At 36.9% G+C, this 18,148-nt stretch overlaps 1 protein-coding gene across 2 annotated transcripts; it reads right to left on the bottom strand.

Annotated features, from left to right (window-relative positions):
• Positions 1-104: 104 nt before the first annotated feature.
• On the bottom strand, positions 105-17,756 carry LOC104112536 (cycloartenol Synthase). Of its 2 annotated transcripts, none has more exons than XM_070199990.1 (19): positions 17,640-17,756; positions 16,994-17,215; positions 15,229-15,414; positions 15,011-15,100; positions 14,674-14,868; positions 14,479-14,563; positions 13,905-14,071; positions 11,272-11,460; positions 10,839-10,952; positions 10,573-10,695; positions 10,340-10,462; positions 10,166-10,264; positions 8,722-8,778; positions 5,873-5,919; positions 5,621-5,764; positions 5,289-5,466; positions 4,019-4,099; positions 1,524-1,607; positions 105-492 (listed from the first exon to the last, which is right to left on the bottom strand). In XM_070199990.1, exons 2-19 carry the CDS (start codon positions 17,189-17,191, stop codon positions 379-381), a joined length of 2,274 nt encoding a protein of 757 aa, XP_070056091.1. In that variant the 5' UTR covers positions 17,192-17,215; positions 17,640-17,756; the 3' UTR covers positions 105-378. The 2 variants fall into 2 exon arrangements, with proteins under 2 accessions (XP_070056091.1, XP_018632007.1); XM_018776491.3 differs by lacking the exon at positions 17,640-17,756 and adding an exon at positions 17,327-17,468.
• Positions 17,757-18,148: the final 392 nt, after the last annotated feature.

Raw genomic sequence — 18,148 nt, 5'->3', positions numbered from 1 at the left:
ATAGCACATGTCAGTTCTTTAATTTGATATGGTTTCTGATTTGCAAGACCCTTGGACCAAATGTCTCGGGTTGACATAAGACAGTTTTGGTGAACAAGAGGCTGTTAGAAAGAAACGAGACAATGATCAGAGACACTTCTAATCAAATTCTAATTCTGGTGGTCCGTTATTAGTCTTAGAGTTTCCCTCCCAACTAATGAAGGAAATTATCGAGGACAGCAAACGAATCACGAAAGACGATTAGTTGCAAAATAACTAAAAATAAAGTAAAGTAGCTAACTAATCATCGTGCATCTAGCGTGTTAAAGGTGGAGAGAAAACCAAGAGTCGAGATTTCGCGAAAGAGTGACGCTGCAAGATATCCCCTGGAACTGCCACTTACTTAGCCTTGAGTACACGAGAACGATATTCTCCCAGTGCCCAAATTGGGAAAATGTTCCTATATGCAGAATAGGATATCATGCAATTCCTGTTGAAGACCCCGCTGATCTCCTGAGAAATATAAAGACGGTCGATAAGTAAACAAATTATCCAGCCACATATTAGAAAGAAATAAAAAGTAGTAAATAAGATTATTAAGCTCCACATGCGACAAGCATAACGTAGCACCTACATATTAAATTGAGATTTCAAAACAACTCCACTACCAGTTTATCAAGTTTTATTAACTCAGAAATGTAATGTAGTAGTGCAGTTTGAATAATTAAAAGAAAACATTCAAGTTTCAATCTGTATAGAGGCCTGCCTTTTTAGTAGAAAGGACACCAAAGTTGTCATACGCAGTGAAAACCATAAAACAGAGGAAAATATATTGGACCCCTAAAATCATGAAACAATGTAACGCCCCGTGTTTATCCAACACTGTGTATAATACATTTGAAAGGTACTAAGGGATTACCATGCTACTGGCGCAAATATTATCCTACATCAACACTAAACCAAAATGCCATCTTCTTACCCCAACCGTTGTACTTGAGTAGACTTCTTTGACTTTAAAAAAAAAAAAAAACTGATTAACTCTTGAGGGCCAGTGTGGCACGCAGTTCGAAAGTCAACAGATAATGAGCCCGCCCTTTTACCCATCTCCATTGAAATAAAAGACTTGTCTGCAGCGGGCTTTTTAAACAAGACGATTAGAAATATGAAAATTTTGACCTTATTTACTGAACCAGCATCCACTAGTTCTTTATTCTCCCATAGCCAGGTACTCTTATAAGCTAACTCTCCCACGAAAGATACCCAACACTTAACCAGATTCTCTTGAACAATGTAGTTTATATTTACATACTTCCTCTCCCAAAACTGTATGCAGCTCCGAAGTCAATTTAAGCCCCAAACTCCATCCAAGAGGCACAGCCAATTAAACCAAATCAAAACTCTGAGGCAAGCGCTTAGGCAACCTTTTAACTTGCAAGTCAAAAAGTAAAAGGAGGGTACGCTCTTTTCAATAATAACAACCAGGCACCTGTTCGTATACAGTACAAGCATTTTTAAGCTACAGGGACTGGAAACTGCAGAATTACCTGCTGAGGAAAATCTCCATTTTCTAGCTGAGCATTTATTAATGCTTTTGCTGCATGGTGTAATGGTGTGGGATTTCTCTCAGCCTGCAATTGTTTAAAGGGAAAAAAGTAAACTTCAGCGAAAGAGGTGGCCATTTTGATTTATAGTTTCACATCTCAGTAATTTATAAGGGTGTGTTTGTGAAAGGGATGACAGCCCTCAATTATAATCACTAAGCAGAAGACTCCAACATTTTCAAAGATGTACAAAATATTCAGCTGAAAGGTGTATGCAGATCCAACAATTTGGGATGTATTGATAACACAAACATTCTGCTTGAACATTTCTGTCTCAGTATCTCAAATTAGGACCAACCATGTAAATCAACTTACTAGAAAATGCCAAATGAGGCGGAGGATTAAGTGAGGCGGAGGATTCTCTTACATGGAAAGGAGGCAAGGGCTCTAAATTTACAGTCAAGGCAGCATACAACTATCTATCATCCAGAGGACACCCCAACTATCCTTGGCCTTGGAAAAAGATTTGGAAGATCAAAGCAACATTCAAAGTTATTTGCTTTTCATGGTTAGTGGTAAGAAAAGCCTGCCTCACTCTAGAAATTCTCCAAAGAAGAGGTATTCAGACCAGCTCTACATGCTTTCTATGTCAACAGGAAGATGAAACCAATGAGCATCTTTTTTTTTTTTTTTGATTTGCACCGGGTGTCCAAGTCTCTTTGAGCCCCGACTAATCCCGGGGTGCACAGGCCCTCGGCAAGGAGTTTCCCGCAAGTGCACCACGGTTAATTCAGGTTTTACCCAGTCCGATGGCCCTCAGAAATTGTTTGCACCCAGTGGGTTTCGAACTTGAGACCTTGAAAGGGAGCAAACCCCAAGGCTCAAGTCAATTGCCACCAGGCCAACCCCTGAGGGTTGAAACCAATGAGCATCTTTTCTTACATTGTGTTATTACTAGACAACTTTGGTAGCTCTTTATAGCACTAGCTGGTATTGTTTGGGTAATGCCCAAAGACACCATTGGCCTGATATGCAGCTGGAACAGTATTAGGGGAAGAACCTGTCACAAGGAATGGTGGAAGATTGTTCCAGCTTGCATATCATGGACAGTTTGGAAGGAGAGGAATGCAAGATGTTTTGAAGGCAAGAGCAGTTCAACACAAAAAACACAAAAAATCAAGAGTTCTTGTATTTTTCTTTTTCATTTTTGGTGTAAAGAACAACTGATAGGTGATGTAGAATCACTACTAGATCTTTTTGATTCTCTGTAAGATTTTCAGGGTCTGTACTTGTAAATATTAGATACCAGCCCCGTTTTATGGGTGCTGAAGAATATAATTGTTACCTTTTTCAAAAAAGAAAATGCCAAATGCTTCATAAAGTTCTTTCAATATATCTTGTTAAAAATAGCAATTTAAAAGTAAAGAAAAGTCAAGAGCAAAAGAAATATGTCCCCAGAAGCAAGGAGTATGCCCGCGTGTTTCAACGAGAACACCTTAAACCCTAAAATCGCCAATCTAATTAAAGTTAGCCTTTAAAAAAGCACATCATTGAAGACTCAAGAAATAACAGTTCACTATTGATCCCAAAGCGCCCCCCCCCCCCCCCAACCCCACCCCACCCCCCCACACACAACACCTTCCCTTCTCCCCCATAAAGAGAGGGAGAAGAGAGATGGGTAAAATATCAAGCATAATTCAGAGGAATGCCAATATAGTAGTGGGGAAAGCGCTTGGAAAAAATCGACTGAACCAAACCAACAATTATAGAAATCATTTGGTTAGTTTTGGTCTTAAAGAAATGGGAAACTGCCAAAATTTGGTTTGATGTTGGTTTTAAAAATTAAATATCGCAGAACACTAAAACAAACTGATTGTTGGTATATATGTTCCAATGGAATTTCTTAATTTCATTCGATAGTGTATTTATGTTTCACTTTCTTCTCTAAAGTATTTACTGTTGAGAAAAATTTAGTCTCTGTGGGGTTTCTTTTACTGGAATATTCTGTGGTTGAAGGTATTGTATCTTATACATGTTATAATTGTCATCTTAGTGTAGGTTTATCTGTTTCTACTTATTTTCTTCTATTTCCCCCCGTTAAATATTACTACTGATTTTTTAAACCAAAATGTTGTTTAAAGAAGAAAACTTTCTAAAACCAGAAAACTGAACCAAAATCAGGAACTATTCATCTTTAACGCTCCCGTTTTTATTTTTGTCATTAGTTTTTGAAAGACTGTTAAAAATGTTTTTTAAAACATGAAAGCAGGATGACCGACCACTAATCAACATGTCTGAAGTCATTGGAAGTCTCAGTCACCATTGGGATCCAGTCAATTTTCTGAGGATATATATTAGAAAATCACAGCTTGGTCCCTCCATCTTTCAATTTTCATCCATGAAGGTACATAGAAATATTCATGAGGTCTTCATCTCCCTCCAGACATGTTACTTATAAGTTCTCACAATCATGTTTAGGTCAAAAACTTTATTAGTACCTGTCCAGCAGCAATTAGAGTCAGCATAGCCCATGATGTATTTACAACATGATATCTGTTGCCTTCAAGATTTGTATACACCTATTTGGAAGAGAAGGAAAAGAGGAGAAAAATGAATGGTAAGTTAATGGATATATAAGAGAATAAAAGGCAAAGATAACTCTCCCTACTACATCTTATAGGAGATATGACAAGCACCTTGATGGTATGAAAAATTACTTTAGCTATTTATGTCATATTGGTCTGTTTGCAAAAGTTTTGTCACTGCATTATAAATATGAAATCAGTAAGACAATACTCCTACCCCAAGATTTCGTTCATTATTTTGTATGAATTTCCAACATACAGGTCCCTAGATCGGAGCACTCTGCCTGATTCCATGTAGGGGCAGATGTGAGTATTGCTAAATAAAAAGTGAGTCCAAGGGGCAATTTTTTTCATGTGGCCACAAAAGGTTTGGACTTAAATAAATAAAGGCATTATGGATTGAATAGTTCTACGGATAGCGGATTGCTTGTGAAGGATAATGGATGGGTTTGTAGTACTCCTGTCAATATTTGGTTTAGAACGGAATAAAGGTGCGAATACCTCTTCCTTCACTTAAATGAATGAATGACCTATAAGGCCATAAAAATTAACTAATATTACAATCAACTTATATCAACAAGCAGATTGTTCTTCAAAAACATTTTATGAAACCAATATGAAAGTTTTGTCGTAAAATTCATTAATTCAGTAAGAAAAAAGAATTTGAAGAAAAGGTTAAGTATTCGGGGAAGAAAAATTATGGAGCAATATGAAACAGATCTAATTAACAATAGGTGTAAGAGGCAATGGAGCGGAGAGAGATTTAAGGGACTGGAAAGAACCCCTTATCCCATTGTTTTTTTTTTTGGGAGGGGGGGGGGGGGGAGATAGTATTGCAGTTGCCTTCCCAATTCCAGTCATAAATAGATGAAACAACCTAAAACTTTGATATAATGTTATCCAAACTCATCTCACACCAAAATACACAAAGACCAATCAGTTTTTACTATGGGCTGTATAATATTGCAATTGCATTCCCAAACCCAATCACAAATAGCTGAAACAACCAAAAACGTTGCCAATTTTTATCCCACACCAAAATCCACAAATTAAAAGACCACTTAGATGTTTCGAACATTAAACTTGATGAGGGACAAGTTCAATTTACTATGCACAGAAAAAATTATAACATATGCAAGGAACCAGAATAAGAAGTAAATGAAATGAAATGAGATGAAAGTACCTTGTTTTGACAAGACAGGTAACTCTCCCCCCAGCCACCAGATGAGATTTGTTTGGACAACAAAAAGTCACAAGCCTTACGGATGCTGGAAGAATTAGTGTAGTTCCTTCCTACAGCTAGTAAGCCAAGCACCCCAAACCAAGTGCCATAGGTGAAGCAAACTGCCCAAGAGCCATACCTAAGAAGGAAGTTCAGACGCTAAATACAATTCTTATGGTTTCAGGAGAAAACTATGGACATGAACCAAGTATGGACTGTTTCAATGTACAAGGATACCAAATGCTCTGGCAGTTCTACTGCATGTTGAGAAAACGGGGATAACAAGAACTAACCAGGAGCCATCTGCTTCTTGAATCTTTTCAATGAAGGCAGCAGCTTTAGCAATACAGCGTTCCACTTCTTCTTTGCGATGACCAGGGTATAATTTCTTAAATGCTGTTAAAGCTTGAATTGCAGCTGAGGAACACTCTACATAACTGTATAGTGACAAAGCTGTGTGGTTAACAGGAATCGACAAATGTATTTGTACACATACAATTACTGCTATACAAGAAACAAGTTAGACATAAATGCAGATGACTTACGGGTAATCAATAACAATATCTCCAAAAGTCTCAGCAGGATTGATTATCTGAACAGGGAAAAATAATTTCAAATCAACAAAGGATTCAAATACTTGCATAATGCACGTGCAATAAGCAGCAACCCAACATCCATGTAGCATCATGTCAATAAGAGTAAACATGGAATGAACGTTTTGTGCAAGAACTATTTTAATGATTTTCGCACATTCTCTAAAACATCAGCCCCAAAACTTCTTCAGTAAGGACAAAGGAGAAAAGAAAAGGACAAGAGGTTAAGAATGTCATTGTGGGAAAACTAGTTGTCTTCCTATTACCCTTTGTCTGCTGCTCTTTAATTTTCCCCTTGCAATACTGGTTAAGTTTATTATGGTATATATACTTTCTGGGCCAATTTGCTTTTTAGCAACCATTAGATACTTTTACTAGCATTTACAGCATTATCCCCTAGGTGCTAAAAGATAATGTTACAACACCAGGCAAATCTTTTGAAAGCTTATCCGCCTGGCCTAACTGTTAACTGTACTAACGGCAAAATTCTAAATTAAATTGCATAATTTGAACTTGTTACAAGCAACCTCATCTTGATAAGAAGGCTTCAATAAACACTCTTACTGCAATTTTTAAAAAAAAAAAAAACACACACACAAGTATATAGTGTGAAGGAAAAGTATGGGATAAACCAGCAAGCAAGCCAAACACAAGGCAGGTAACAGTGCTAAAGCACTCTATATTGTTAAACTAACCTAAATATAATTTTCAGTAAAGAAAAGCTCCGAGAAAATGAGAATAATAAGACCCAATTCACAGTGTTCTTTCAACCCTACTTGGAGGGAACAAGATTCAGGAAACCTGGATGAGGGAAACTAATACTCCTTTTCATTACTCAAACTATATTTTTTTACAAATAAACTATTCTTTTAAATTTTTTTTGGTTGAGAAAAGGTGACTTTTACTTATGTTTTAAGAATTTTTAAAGATTTTAAAGTAATTTTTCAATTTAATTTCAATGGGGATACATTTTTCTTTTTCCTTTGGATTCTTTTCTGCATGTTACCTAGAGGAGAAAGGGGGTATCCATTTTTAAGCATAAGCTACCACCCTTGAGAAGACACAGCAAGCGAATTCAAATGTCTTGTGAAATATTATTTTCAACAAAAAGTGATTACAGAGGTAAAATCCTAAATACAAAGTTATTAACATGCGTAAACAGCATAACTTTTTGATAAAGTTGAAATTAAAATTTACTGACAGCAACATTTCAAGATAAATACTCTTTTCGAGAGTTAGCTGGCAGAGTTCCAAGCACAAAAGAAGGCGGAAAAAGAGGTAATGTGTATCTCTCATCTTTGTCAAGAAAGAGAAATTGTCTTTTTACACGACAAAGAAATTATCATCAATATTTTAAAATAACCAAAGCATCGTTCAATTCTCCCAAGAGTTTGAAATGTCTTGGCATATTAACTGATGATAAAAAGGTAAGTGACCCCATGGAGGGCAGCATTGAAGGAACCTCCTAATGTGGGCTAAAGAGTCAGAATTTAGAAGATACCTTTAATGTGCAAATATGGCCGGCAAGTGGGCCGGGCCAGGCCAAACGAGCCGGTCTCACGGCCGCAGGCCCGGTCTAACATGCTTTTTGTAGGAACCGGCCCGGGACCGGGCCCACTAGTTCATGGACCCGGGCTAAACGGGCTGGGCCTGCGGTCCAAACGGGTTAAATGAGCCTAACGGCTATAAAATTTTTAGGCTATTTTTTAGACAATTTTCAGGAAAGGGCAGAGCCTCACCTTGCAGTAGGAAGGTGCTCGTTGTTGGGACGGGTTCAAACTGGACTGAAGGGAGGAGGAAAAAAAGAGTCCTCTCTTCCTGGTCCTATCGAACCAGACATTGAATACCTGGGGATTCATCACTGGCTAGGGCTTTCGAATCAAAGCATGGGCATCTGCTATTAAGAGGGAGCAGTAGATCGTCATTGGTCCAACGGTTAATTTTCAAAAATAGCCGTTGGGCTAAATGGACCTTTTCAATTTGAATATTTAAAATTCTCATACTATCACTCACAATTAAATGGTAAATATGACAAATACATCTAACATGAAAAATGTTACTAAATGCAGAATTTAGCGTAGTGGTAAGCAAGTCTATAGCATTTGGGTTATTAGTAGCATTATCCATTGAAACCGACATTATTTTATCACTAATGCAAAAAGGTCCTACTGCGGCAATAGATGACCAATTGAACCTAATTTTCATGATTTACTCCGCGTGAGCAAACAAGACCTGATGGTGATTCGCTCTTAACTTGTAGTCAAATAAGCAATCAACGCTAGTCTTAGCTGTAAAAGTTCTACATAGTTTTTTATTTTTTATTCTTTTTATTTTGAATAGCATGAAGATTAGCTACATACAAGTCGGACCAACTAGCACTGCGCCATACTGGTGGTTCAACATTAGCATTTCACCAGGTTTTACCATAATAGTGAGACTTGTGGGCAGAGTATAGTCGTAAAAACATTTTAAGAAATAAAGGGGACCATAATTCTAGTGGATGTTAATAAGACCCTTAAAGAAAGAAGCCATTAAGAATCTGAACATCCCCAAGCAAAATAAAAAGAAAATATTAACTAATTTTCTTTTTCTTTCATAGCAGGAAATGACTTCAGAAGTGAAAAACAAGACTCTGCTATCCTACTAAGCATGAGCAGAATCACATTGAATAATATGGTGTACGTGACTCCACCAAGTTGACAAAAATGTTTATATCTGTAAAAGCGTAAAACCAATGACATGGAAGAAAATATTTTCTACAGGGTAACATGAAACCAAATGTTAACTTTCAAAAGAAATACCTCTAACCACGGATATGACCTCGATAGTTCATATGTTGCAAAGCCACCACCACTATTCTGCACACATACCAGCAAAAAGTTTTCTCAGTGATTCCCAAGACTGCACTTTCAGGAACAACAGGACCAAACAATAACAATAAATTGTCTTTAAAACTTCAGAAAGGCATAGATTTTATTCGGCTGGCTTTGAGGAAAGGACCTAGAGATGTTGCTAAAGTAAGCTCACTATCAACTGGTTGGAATACTGCAAGTTAATTTGCTTAGAGCTTCATTTCGAAAAAGACATACTCTAAAGTTCTCTGCATTATGAGACCAGAGGCAAACTTTTGGAATTCCAACACCTGACCGGAACTAGTATATACAATCACATAGAAAAGCCACAAGAAGATGCAGATCATTCTCATATCCAGAATATGATGTTGCAGATATTCTGAATGACTTGAGAAACCAGAAGATGCCTCAAATCAGAATCTTCAGATTCTAATCCAAAGGAATCTCTTTTTGTCACTAGTCCCAGCAGTATCATTTTTCACGCCCAATCACTAGCAATGTGGAACTGCACCCATCCCATATCAATAGAATATGCAGAATGTTTAACAGATAAGTAGATAATAAACAAAATACAGACACACACACACACACACACACACACACAGAGAATAGTGGGAAGGGGGTACGAAAGGACAAGAAAAATACAGAGCTTGTGTAATGCAGAGGGCAGCAGAGATCTATTTTATGTGAGACTACCTTGGGAGGTGGGAATTAATGTATACGTTGTTTTACTTTTACATGAAGTTAATGGAATGTCTAACAACCTAAATTTCAAATGGAATGGTATCCAAGTTATCTACTGTATGAGTTTGGAAAGCAATCCTGCTTCAAGTCAAACAAGTTAGCTTGATTTAGCTTTTAAGAAACCAAATTAGGCCAGGTTACAGTAATTTTTCTGCAAGCACAGTTGACAAAATCATAGCAGGTGTTCTTCCTGTGTTTTATTAGAATATGTACAGAAGCCAGGGGCAAATATTCTGCAAATGCCTCCTATCCTTTTTCAGTTGTCATAACTATAAAAAGACCAAAGTAGAGGCTTTCTGTCAGCTCCTAGCACACAATTTAAGATACTAGTTCTTTAGAACATTGTTGCCTAAAATATGATGCTCAACATGAATTTAGCTTACTTACAAAAGCCTCTAAATTATAAATTTAGCTTATTTTCCGCCAGAATGCATAAAATCCAAACTTAACATCCAGTCATCACATTAAGCGTTTTGGGGATGCAACTGAGAACCTAAAAGCATCAAAGAAAAATATTGAAGCCACTCTTGCAATCGTCAGTTTGTTTACCCACAAAATGCAGCCTTCACGTAAACGTGACGGAAAGTGCAATGCAAAGTCCATACACAAAGAAGTATAATATGAAATAAGAAGGGGAGAATGCTATTACCTGTAAAGAAAGCAAAACATTTACAGCATCATAGAAACGCTTTGCATCCAATGGATCACCGACTATCTCTGATGGTAGTTTTGATAATAGAAGAGTTGCCTGGTAGACACTCACTTAGGTTAGCAGAAATGGAAACATATCAATGGGTTGGGAACACTTGTTACAAATTCTTACTTTAAGTCCCTCTGCAGTACAATCTGAAATGGGCCATCCGTGATCTGCAGTTGAAAAGGGCCAAGCACCTTTTGAAATATGACGGTACCAGAAATCTAGATTGCCTGGGCAATCATCTAACACCTTCAAAACAAAGGAAGGAACTTGCAAGTTAGATCAATATCAGAGGTAAAAATCAAGAAACTAATATGGCAGGTTACACCATAAATGATATGGCAGAGAAAAGGTTTTACCTGTGTATTTTTTATGAATGAATGCGCTTTTCTCAATGCTGAACCATATTCCTCGCCAAGCTCTGTTGCAATGATTGCTTGAATTGCAAATGAAGTATCCCAAGATTGACTTCCATTGTATCCCTGCAATATGACAACATATCATCTATATATCATCAGACAAACAGAAAACAAGGCTTATAAATGACCAACACCAGAATAACTAATGTAGGACATTAAGAAACCCATATTTCAAACATTAAAACTGGGAACTGATATTTGTAGACCTTAATTTTCATGCCATCTTCAGCAACCCACATATAGTCATGAATTCTTGGAAGGTGCAACTTGAAAGCTTCTGAATTAGGATCTTCAACCCAGCAGCAAAGCATATTTAAAATCTGCAAATGAACGGTCAGTTTTTCAGGAAACAAAGGAAGATTATACTCCGTATTATTCATCTATCAGGAACAACTGAAACATGCAGACAAACAACAGAAGAATAAAAGAGTTGCCAAATAGATAACTCATTAGCCTAAGATTGAATGCAAGGAATTAAAGCTAAATAAATGCTTCAGAACAGAAAAGCGTATGCAAACTGTATTTTGACACAATTTTGGAAAGGATCATCAAATCTTATAGCTAGGTAGTTTAGAAAGACAATTACTATAGTGTGTGGATTAACAAAGACCTTCGTTAATGGAAATTAAGGACCAATACCTTGTTTACAGGTCCTATGCATATGTAACGAGTGTTTTCATCTTCATAATGAATGTGCTCCATCACTATGCGGAGAGCTTTTTCTCTCAATCTTTTCCCTGGCCAATGCATCAGAATAGGTTCCACAACCTTGTGAAGTGAAGCCCACAGGATATCTTGTACTAGAGGGTGCGGGTAGTAAAGGTCTTCCTGCAGAGAGTTTAGGTAAGTAACAGAAGATACAAATCAGAAAAGGAAAAACAGTATAAGTTGCAATCCACATGTCTTAGTGATGCAGACGAAGAAGCTACAATGGGTCTTATTACTTTTGGCTGCCAAGATCAAGTTATTTGCCAAGTTCATACATGTGAACTTGCTTCAAGCCTTCAAGTACAAGAAGCCCAATTGTACAAAGTCAAAAGGCCCAAGTCGTCAAAGAAGTCCAAGAAATCCAAGTTTGAAGTTTCCTTGCAAACAAGATAAAGACTTTTTTCCTTCCAAGAATAGGAATTCTTATTTGTCGTTTCAGTTTCTTAGTATGTTTACTGGAGCCCCAATATAATTCCAGACTTTTTTACTGCCACGAAAGGATGAATTTTCACAAGTATGCATGGACATAAGATCTCTCAATGACATTACCATCAACGGCTATCAATCTGGTTTGAACAATGTTGTGCATTATTACAAGAACATATGCTTGATCTTCGTGTTTATGTTTTATTATAACAGTGGCATCTGAGTCAGTATTCTAGTAACCCAAAAGATAGGTGGCAATTGTGTCATTTTGCCAAAAACAAATGACAAAAGAAGTGAAATTTGTGGGCCATAGCCCATAATGCAGACACAAATTGGAATAAAGTGTTTAAAGGGTTTGATAGCCGTCAGATTCTCCACAGAACCTTTATAAACCAAAGGTCATTCATTTGGCTTTAGTCGAAAGCCGAGAGCTAACGAAGAGGAAGAGAGAGGGGAAGAAGAGAAAGAAAAGGGAAGTATTATGTGTTATATGGGAGTGAATGTTGGGCTGCCAAAGTTCAACACATCCACAAGATGAGTGTCATAGAGATGCGGATGCTAATATGGATGTGCAATCAAACAATATTAGACAAGATTAAAAATGACGACATTCGTCACAAGGTGCAAATTAAACACATTTAGGATAAATGAGATAAGGTTGCTTGAGTTGGTTTGATGATGTTGTGCACCAACCTCTGATACAATAGTCTATAGGTGTGAAATCATGGTGAGCGAAGGTGTTAAAAGGGGACAACGTAGACCTAAAATCATATAGAGGAAAATTGCTCAAAAGACCTACAATCTCTGACGTAGTAAAGATAGGGCACAATGGAAGAAAAATATTTATATACGTGATACCAATAAGTTGGGAGTATGTTTTAGTCATGTTAATATGTTTACTTTAGGTCCTATGCTTTCTAGGAAGCCTTTTGATCATATTATAGATTCTTATGCCAGTATAATATAGAAAACTTCTACTACTTTCATTTTTATTTTTATTTTGTATAATGTTGACCTCAGATGAATTTAAATGGGATAAATGGACAGTGGGGATTGGTAAGACCGACCCCAACTGGTTTAGGACTGACATGCAATAAGTATTGTTTATGCCCCACTCTTTGAAGTTAAAAGGAGACATCCGTAGTTACTCTTCCAAATGAAAGCATCGAATAATAGTGTCTGTGAAGATAAAAAGAGAAAGGGCAAAAACCCTACATGGTAGGTTTTAGTGTTTTAAAAGAATGACTTAGGCGGTGTAGCATAAGCCCTGCGCTTCGCCTCTCTTAGGCAGCAATTTAGTCAAACAGTAAGGACCTAAAGCATGCCCCTGCTCATAGACTTCGACTTGAAGACGACGACATTAAACTGTCAATATAGCTAAAGTAATTTTATTAATTATTAAGACACGCTGTTAATGAATATGTTAGTACTTCTTAAAAAATTAACATTTTAGTATTGAAAAATAGTAACTACATATTGTTTTTATAGCTAAAGTGATCAACAGTCACTCGGTTAAGCCGAAAGTCTAACGGAAACAACCTCTCTGCCTTCTTAAAGGTAGGGGTAAGGTCTGCGTACACACTACCCTCCCCCGACCCTACTTGCGGGACTACACTGGGTATGTTGTTATAGTTAAAGTGATCAACAGTCACTAAATATTGATCAGAAATTTAAAATTACATATTAAATAGTACTTTAACTTAGTTCACAGGAATTATACTTCATAAAATTCACTTAAATATTTTTATTTATTTGTTATATAACACTATTATTTCTTTTTATAGTTGTTTTTTCTTGCATTACATGTATGTTTTTCTATTTTTTTCTCCTTGGTTGATGCCTTTCTTCATTAACCCCCCCCCCCCCCCCCCCCAAATTGCCTATGCGCTTAAAAACATAGCTAAAAGCTGATCTTGGCATTTTCTTTGCTTTTCACCTTTAACGACACCGGGGTTTACTTCTAGGTAGATTTACAATGTGTATGAGATGATGATCGTTTCGCAAGTTATTGCATATTAGTTCAGTCTATGTTATCATGATTTCGTGACAATTGGATGTTTCTAAATTTTCTCAAGATTGTCCAGAACAAAAGGGGAAAAGCAGTAAATAAACACGCGCAAATTACTGCTCCTACCAACCTTTGCGCACTCATTGCGTGCTTTATTCCAATCTATCTCATGATAAGGCACTGTAAAGAGCTCCTTTCTCAAAGATAAAACTGTTGGCGTGATTGGGCCAACGAACCTTTTACCATACAGGTAGCACATAGGAAGATAAACCATCCTGCAGTGACACCACATTCTTCCTGAAAAAATGGATGAAACAAGAGTTTCCATTTCTTAGAAAAGACAAGAAGCATATATTCTTGAGAAACAAAATCAGCAATGCATTGAAATGCTCATAATACAGCTAACACCAGGATTTGACTATTTAGCATTATTGCAACAAAGGCACCAATAACTAACACAAAAATTACAAAACGAAGTGAGTGATGACACAAAAAAAGTTTTTCCTGTGAAAATACCTGTTTTGTTTCAAAATTTATTTTTACGAAGACATTAGTAATGAGCTTATGTTTCGCCCATTTATCCACTTTGCCACATTCACTGAATAGGTTGATTTTCCCATTATTCTATTACAGGTAATGATTTTCCAAAAAGAAACAAATGTAAGATGTTAAAAAGTAATATAAGAAATGAAAGTGAAACTAACCAGGATGAATTGGAAGGAAGTAGGGAAGAAGCCATATTTCCGGAGGGAGTGGATTGTTCCCAGACCAGTCGAATGCTCCAAGCACCTTATATTAATTTATGAAGGAATATAAAGTTTATTAAAATATACAATTTATTCATCTATCTAAAAGATATGCTTTCAAACCAAAAAGATGAGATCTAGAAGTTACTGAACTGTGAGCCACATTTTCCCCCATGAAGTAATGGCCGTGGCACTACCATGATCCAGAATCCATTTACGGCCCTTCTCCATGGCCCCTTCTCCATCATTAGCTCCTTCTCCAAGTAACCTTAGAGTAACATAGCTCAAAACAGAACCAAACATGGTGCTGTGGCCCTCAATGTGCAAGCCCCATCCACCATCACTGTTCTGCAATTCAACATTGTTAAGACAAAAGCTTTTTCGCCCAGCTCCAAGATATGAATGGTGAAGGAAAAAATTCAAGGAAATATAATCAGCAAACTGAAAACAAAAGCAGAGATGCTAGTGTTATCAAAAGGACTATACTTGCCTGATGGTTATAAAGATATCGAATCATTTCACGTTTATGTTCGCTTGTTAATACTGCATTGAGTGCCCCCGTAACAGATAGAGCAATGACCTGTTACAGATATAAAAGAAAACAAAATAAAATCGTAAAACAGAAATTATGACCCAATTATAGGAGATAAGACAATTAGAAGTATCTCTTAAAGTCAGGCAGCAAGTAGCAGCAACAGAAACATGTACCATGCCAGGCATTAGAAACATCGGCCCTCCATAATCTCCAGCCCAATGACCATCATGAGTTTGTAGAGTGGAATAAAAACTTAGTGCTCTTCTGAGCGTGGTAGCTACAGTTTCTTCTGTAATATCTTCATTGCCTTGTACTTTGACTTGGGGCAAAATAGTAATTCCTGGATTCTCCTTTGATAGCTGATATATAAAAACAAAAGAAAAGGGGGAAACTATGATGACATGAACTGGAAAATGGACATATACTCAAGGGCTAAGTTGTATTTGTTCGGTATTCTCCCATTTTATGCATGTCCCGAAAAGATTGGCACCTTTCTATATTTAGAAACTATCTAATGCACATATTATATTTTTCCCTTAATAACATGCTAGGAATTGATAGGACTTGTGGATGCAAACTTATTTTTGGTATTTTATGTATATTTAGCTTGACAAGAGTGGGTTGCTTTAGTGGTGAGCACCCTCCACTTCCAACCAAGAGGTTGTGAGTTCGAGTCACCCCAAGAGCAAGGTGGGGAGTTCTTGGAGGGAGGGAGCCGAGGGTCTATCGGAAACAATCTCTCTACCCCAAGGTAGGGGTAAGGTCTGCGTACACACTACCCTCCCCAGACCCACTAGTGGATTATACTGAGTTGTTGTTGTTGTTGTTGTTGTATGTATATTTAGCTTATATGTCAGAAGTCTTCCTTTTTTTTTTGAATTTCGTGTCTAGTCAAACACCACCAAGCAAATTGAGGAGGAGTCAATTGTTCACAAACATCAACTTCTAAAAGAGGTTATGAACAATGTGAAAGTTGCACTAATTATCCATAAGTAATAGAGCAACCAAGTACAAAAAAACTGCCAGAGCAACGAAATATAAAGAAACTGGCAGACCATATACAATGATGTACAATTGAGCATAGCGGGAATAGAAACATGGAGTTAGTTGACAGAAAAGTTTGATCAATCAAGTCCATTGAAGGTCTCCAATTCGAGTCCTGGGTATGGAAAAAAAATTATTCGTAGGGAGCGCTTCCCCCTTTAATGGGCCTTAAGTGGTGCGAATCCGGATTAGGCGGACCCAAAAAAAAAATCAAGTCCATTACAAGATCAAAATCAACAAAGAAATTGCTCCGGCGTGGTTTTATTTTCCTCCACCATGTAAAGCAAATCAATCCCTTTTCAAAATGTACACAAAACACAGAGAACTTGAACAGTACAGCACTAGATAAACACAACATATCCATTATTCTCTGAAGCTGACACCTCTGTGTTGGCTATAGACGGACGTACAGAGCGTCAAGGACGGGCTATGCGTCCCTAAACTTCTGAAAAATATATTATCATACTTTTTTTTATACCCCAAAAATTCACTATTACAGTAAATAGTGGTCCGCCCCTCTACCCTCTAAATCAATTAACATACCTGCATTTTTCAACCCCCCCCCCCCCCCCCAAATACTGGAAACCTTATTCAGTTAATGTTGGGTAAACTGTTGCCATTTGCGTTAAGTTACTTCGAAATTTCCTTTTGTGTAATTTTCTTATAGCATATTGTTTACTGTCAAACAATTTAAATCATAGAAAACACAAAGGTTTAAAAATTAAAAAATAAACTTATACATTAAGATTTGTATAGTAAGACTAACAGGATATGCTAGCCAAAACTCCTAGACCCGCCCCTAGTGCAGTAGTGCGTGCAAACAAAGAACAGTAGTTTTTGAGCCAAAATGCATCTGCTAATTTACTTAAGGAGGAACTAGACATTTTTTTTTACCTGATAACGCATAATGAGATCAGCACTATGCTTTTGCTCAAAGCGATGTTTGTGGAAATGCTCGCGAAACTTGTCGATCTCCGCTCGATCTTCCGGAGATCCGAGTTCTGGATCAAACTCCCATAGTTCCCTACCTACATGATTGTTTGTTGTCCGTAGCCATGGATTCCCTCCTTCTGCTATCTTCAACTTCCACATTCTTCTACAGATTCACTCCGATTACTACAACATGAATAAATAATCACAAATCACATACTCAAATTTTGCATGAAAAAAAGTTATTGGATTGTTAACCATATTGAGAATTGAGATAAAGCTAAATGGAGGACTTACAAACACCATGAGCTATGTGAAAATAACAGCCATTAAAACTACTGAAAATAATTTCAGAAATGGGTAGACGAAAATAAATAGTACTAATAACTAAAAATGGACAAAAATAAGAGCAAATGTATGTCGACTCCGAAAAAAAAGGGATTAAGAAGCAATAATTCAAATGTATATTTCTTTTAAGTGTATGAATTCTGAAAATTAAAGAAAAACATAACAGAAATCAATCGAATGATAGAACAAAAAAACAGAGGCGTAAGAATGCATTATGGAAATCGTAGCGAATCTGATGATGAATACAAGAAGAAGTGCACACCTGTATGGATTAATTGAGAATCTCGAAAGAGATGGAGAGAGTCATTGATTTGAGTATAAGGATTTTTTTATTTTTTATTTAATGCAAGCTCTGATGTTGAACCACGTGCAATTGCAAATGTCAATAATCAATTAAAAAAAAAACTCAAATTGAATGGTAAAAACGGACGGCAGCCCACCGGCATCAGCATGTGAAACACCACGTAGGCACGTACACCTAGATTCAAAAATAGGCACCCCTTTTCGAGTGTATCTACGTCAGCAGTTTTCGAGTGTGGCACCCCCATTGCATTTGATTTCAAAATTGAAGTAAAAACTGACTAATTGAGCACATTTTTAGGTTATATAGGGAGGCAGACTTTCTAGCACACTTTTTGGGAAATCAAGAGCATGGATTTACTTTGGAGAATTGTATTTGGAGCTTCCCGCTTTATGGGTCGTTTGGTTTGAATATATGTTATGATGGGATAACTTAGGTTGAGATTATTTTTTATTTTTGTTTGGTATGTT

Source organism: Nicotiana tomentosiformis, chromosome 4 (genome assembly GCF_000390325.3).
Source record: "Nicotiana tomentosiformis chromosome 4, ASM39032v3, whole genome shotgun sequence".
Lineage (NCBI taxonomy): Eukaryota > Viridiplantae > Streptophyta > Magnoliopsida > Solanales > Solanaceae > Nicotiana > Nicotiana tomentosiformis.
This window is presented reverse-complemented; position numbering and strand designations above follow the sequence as displayed.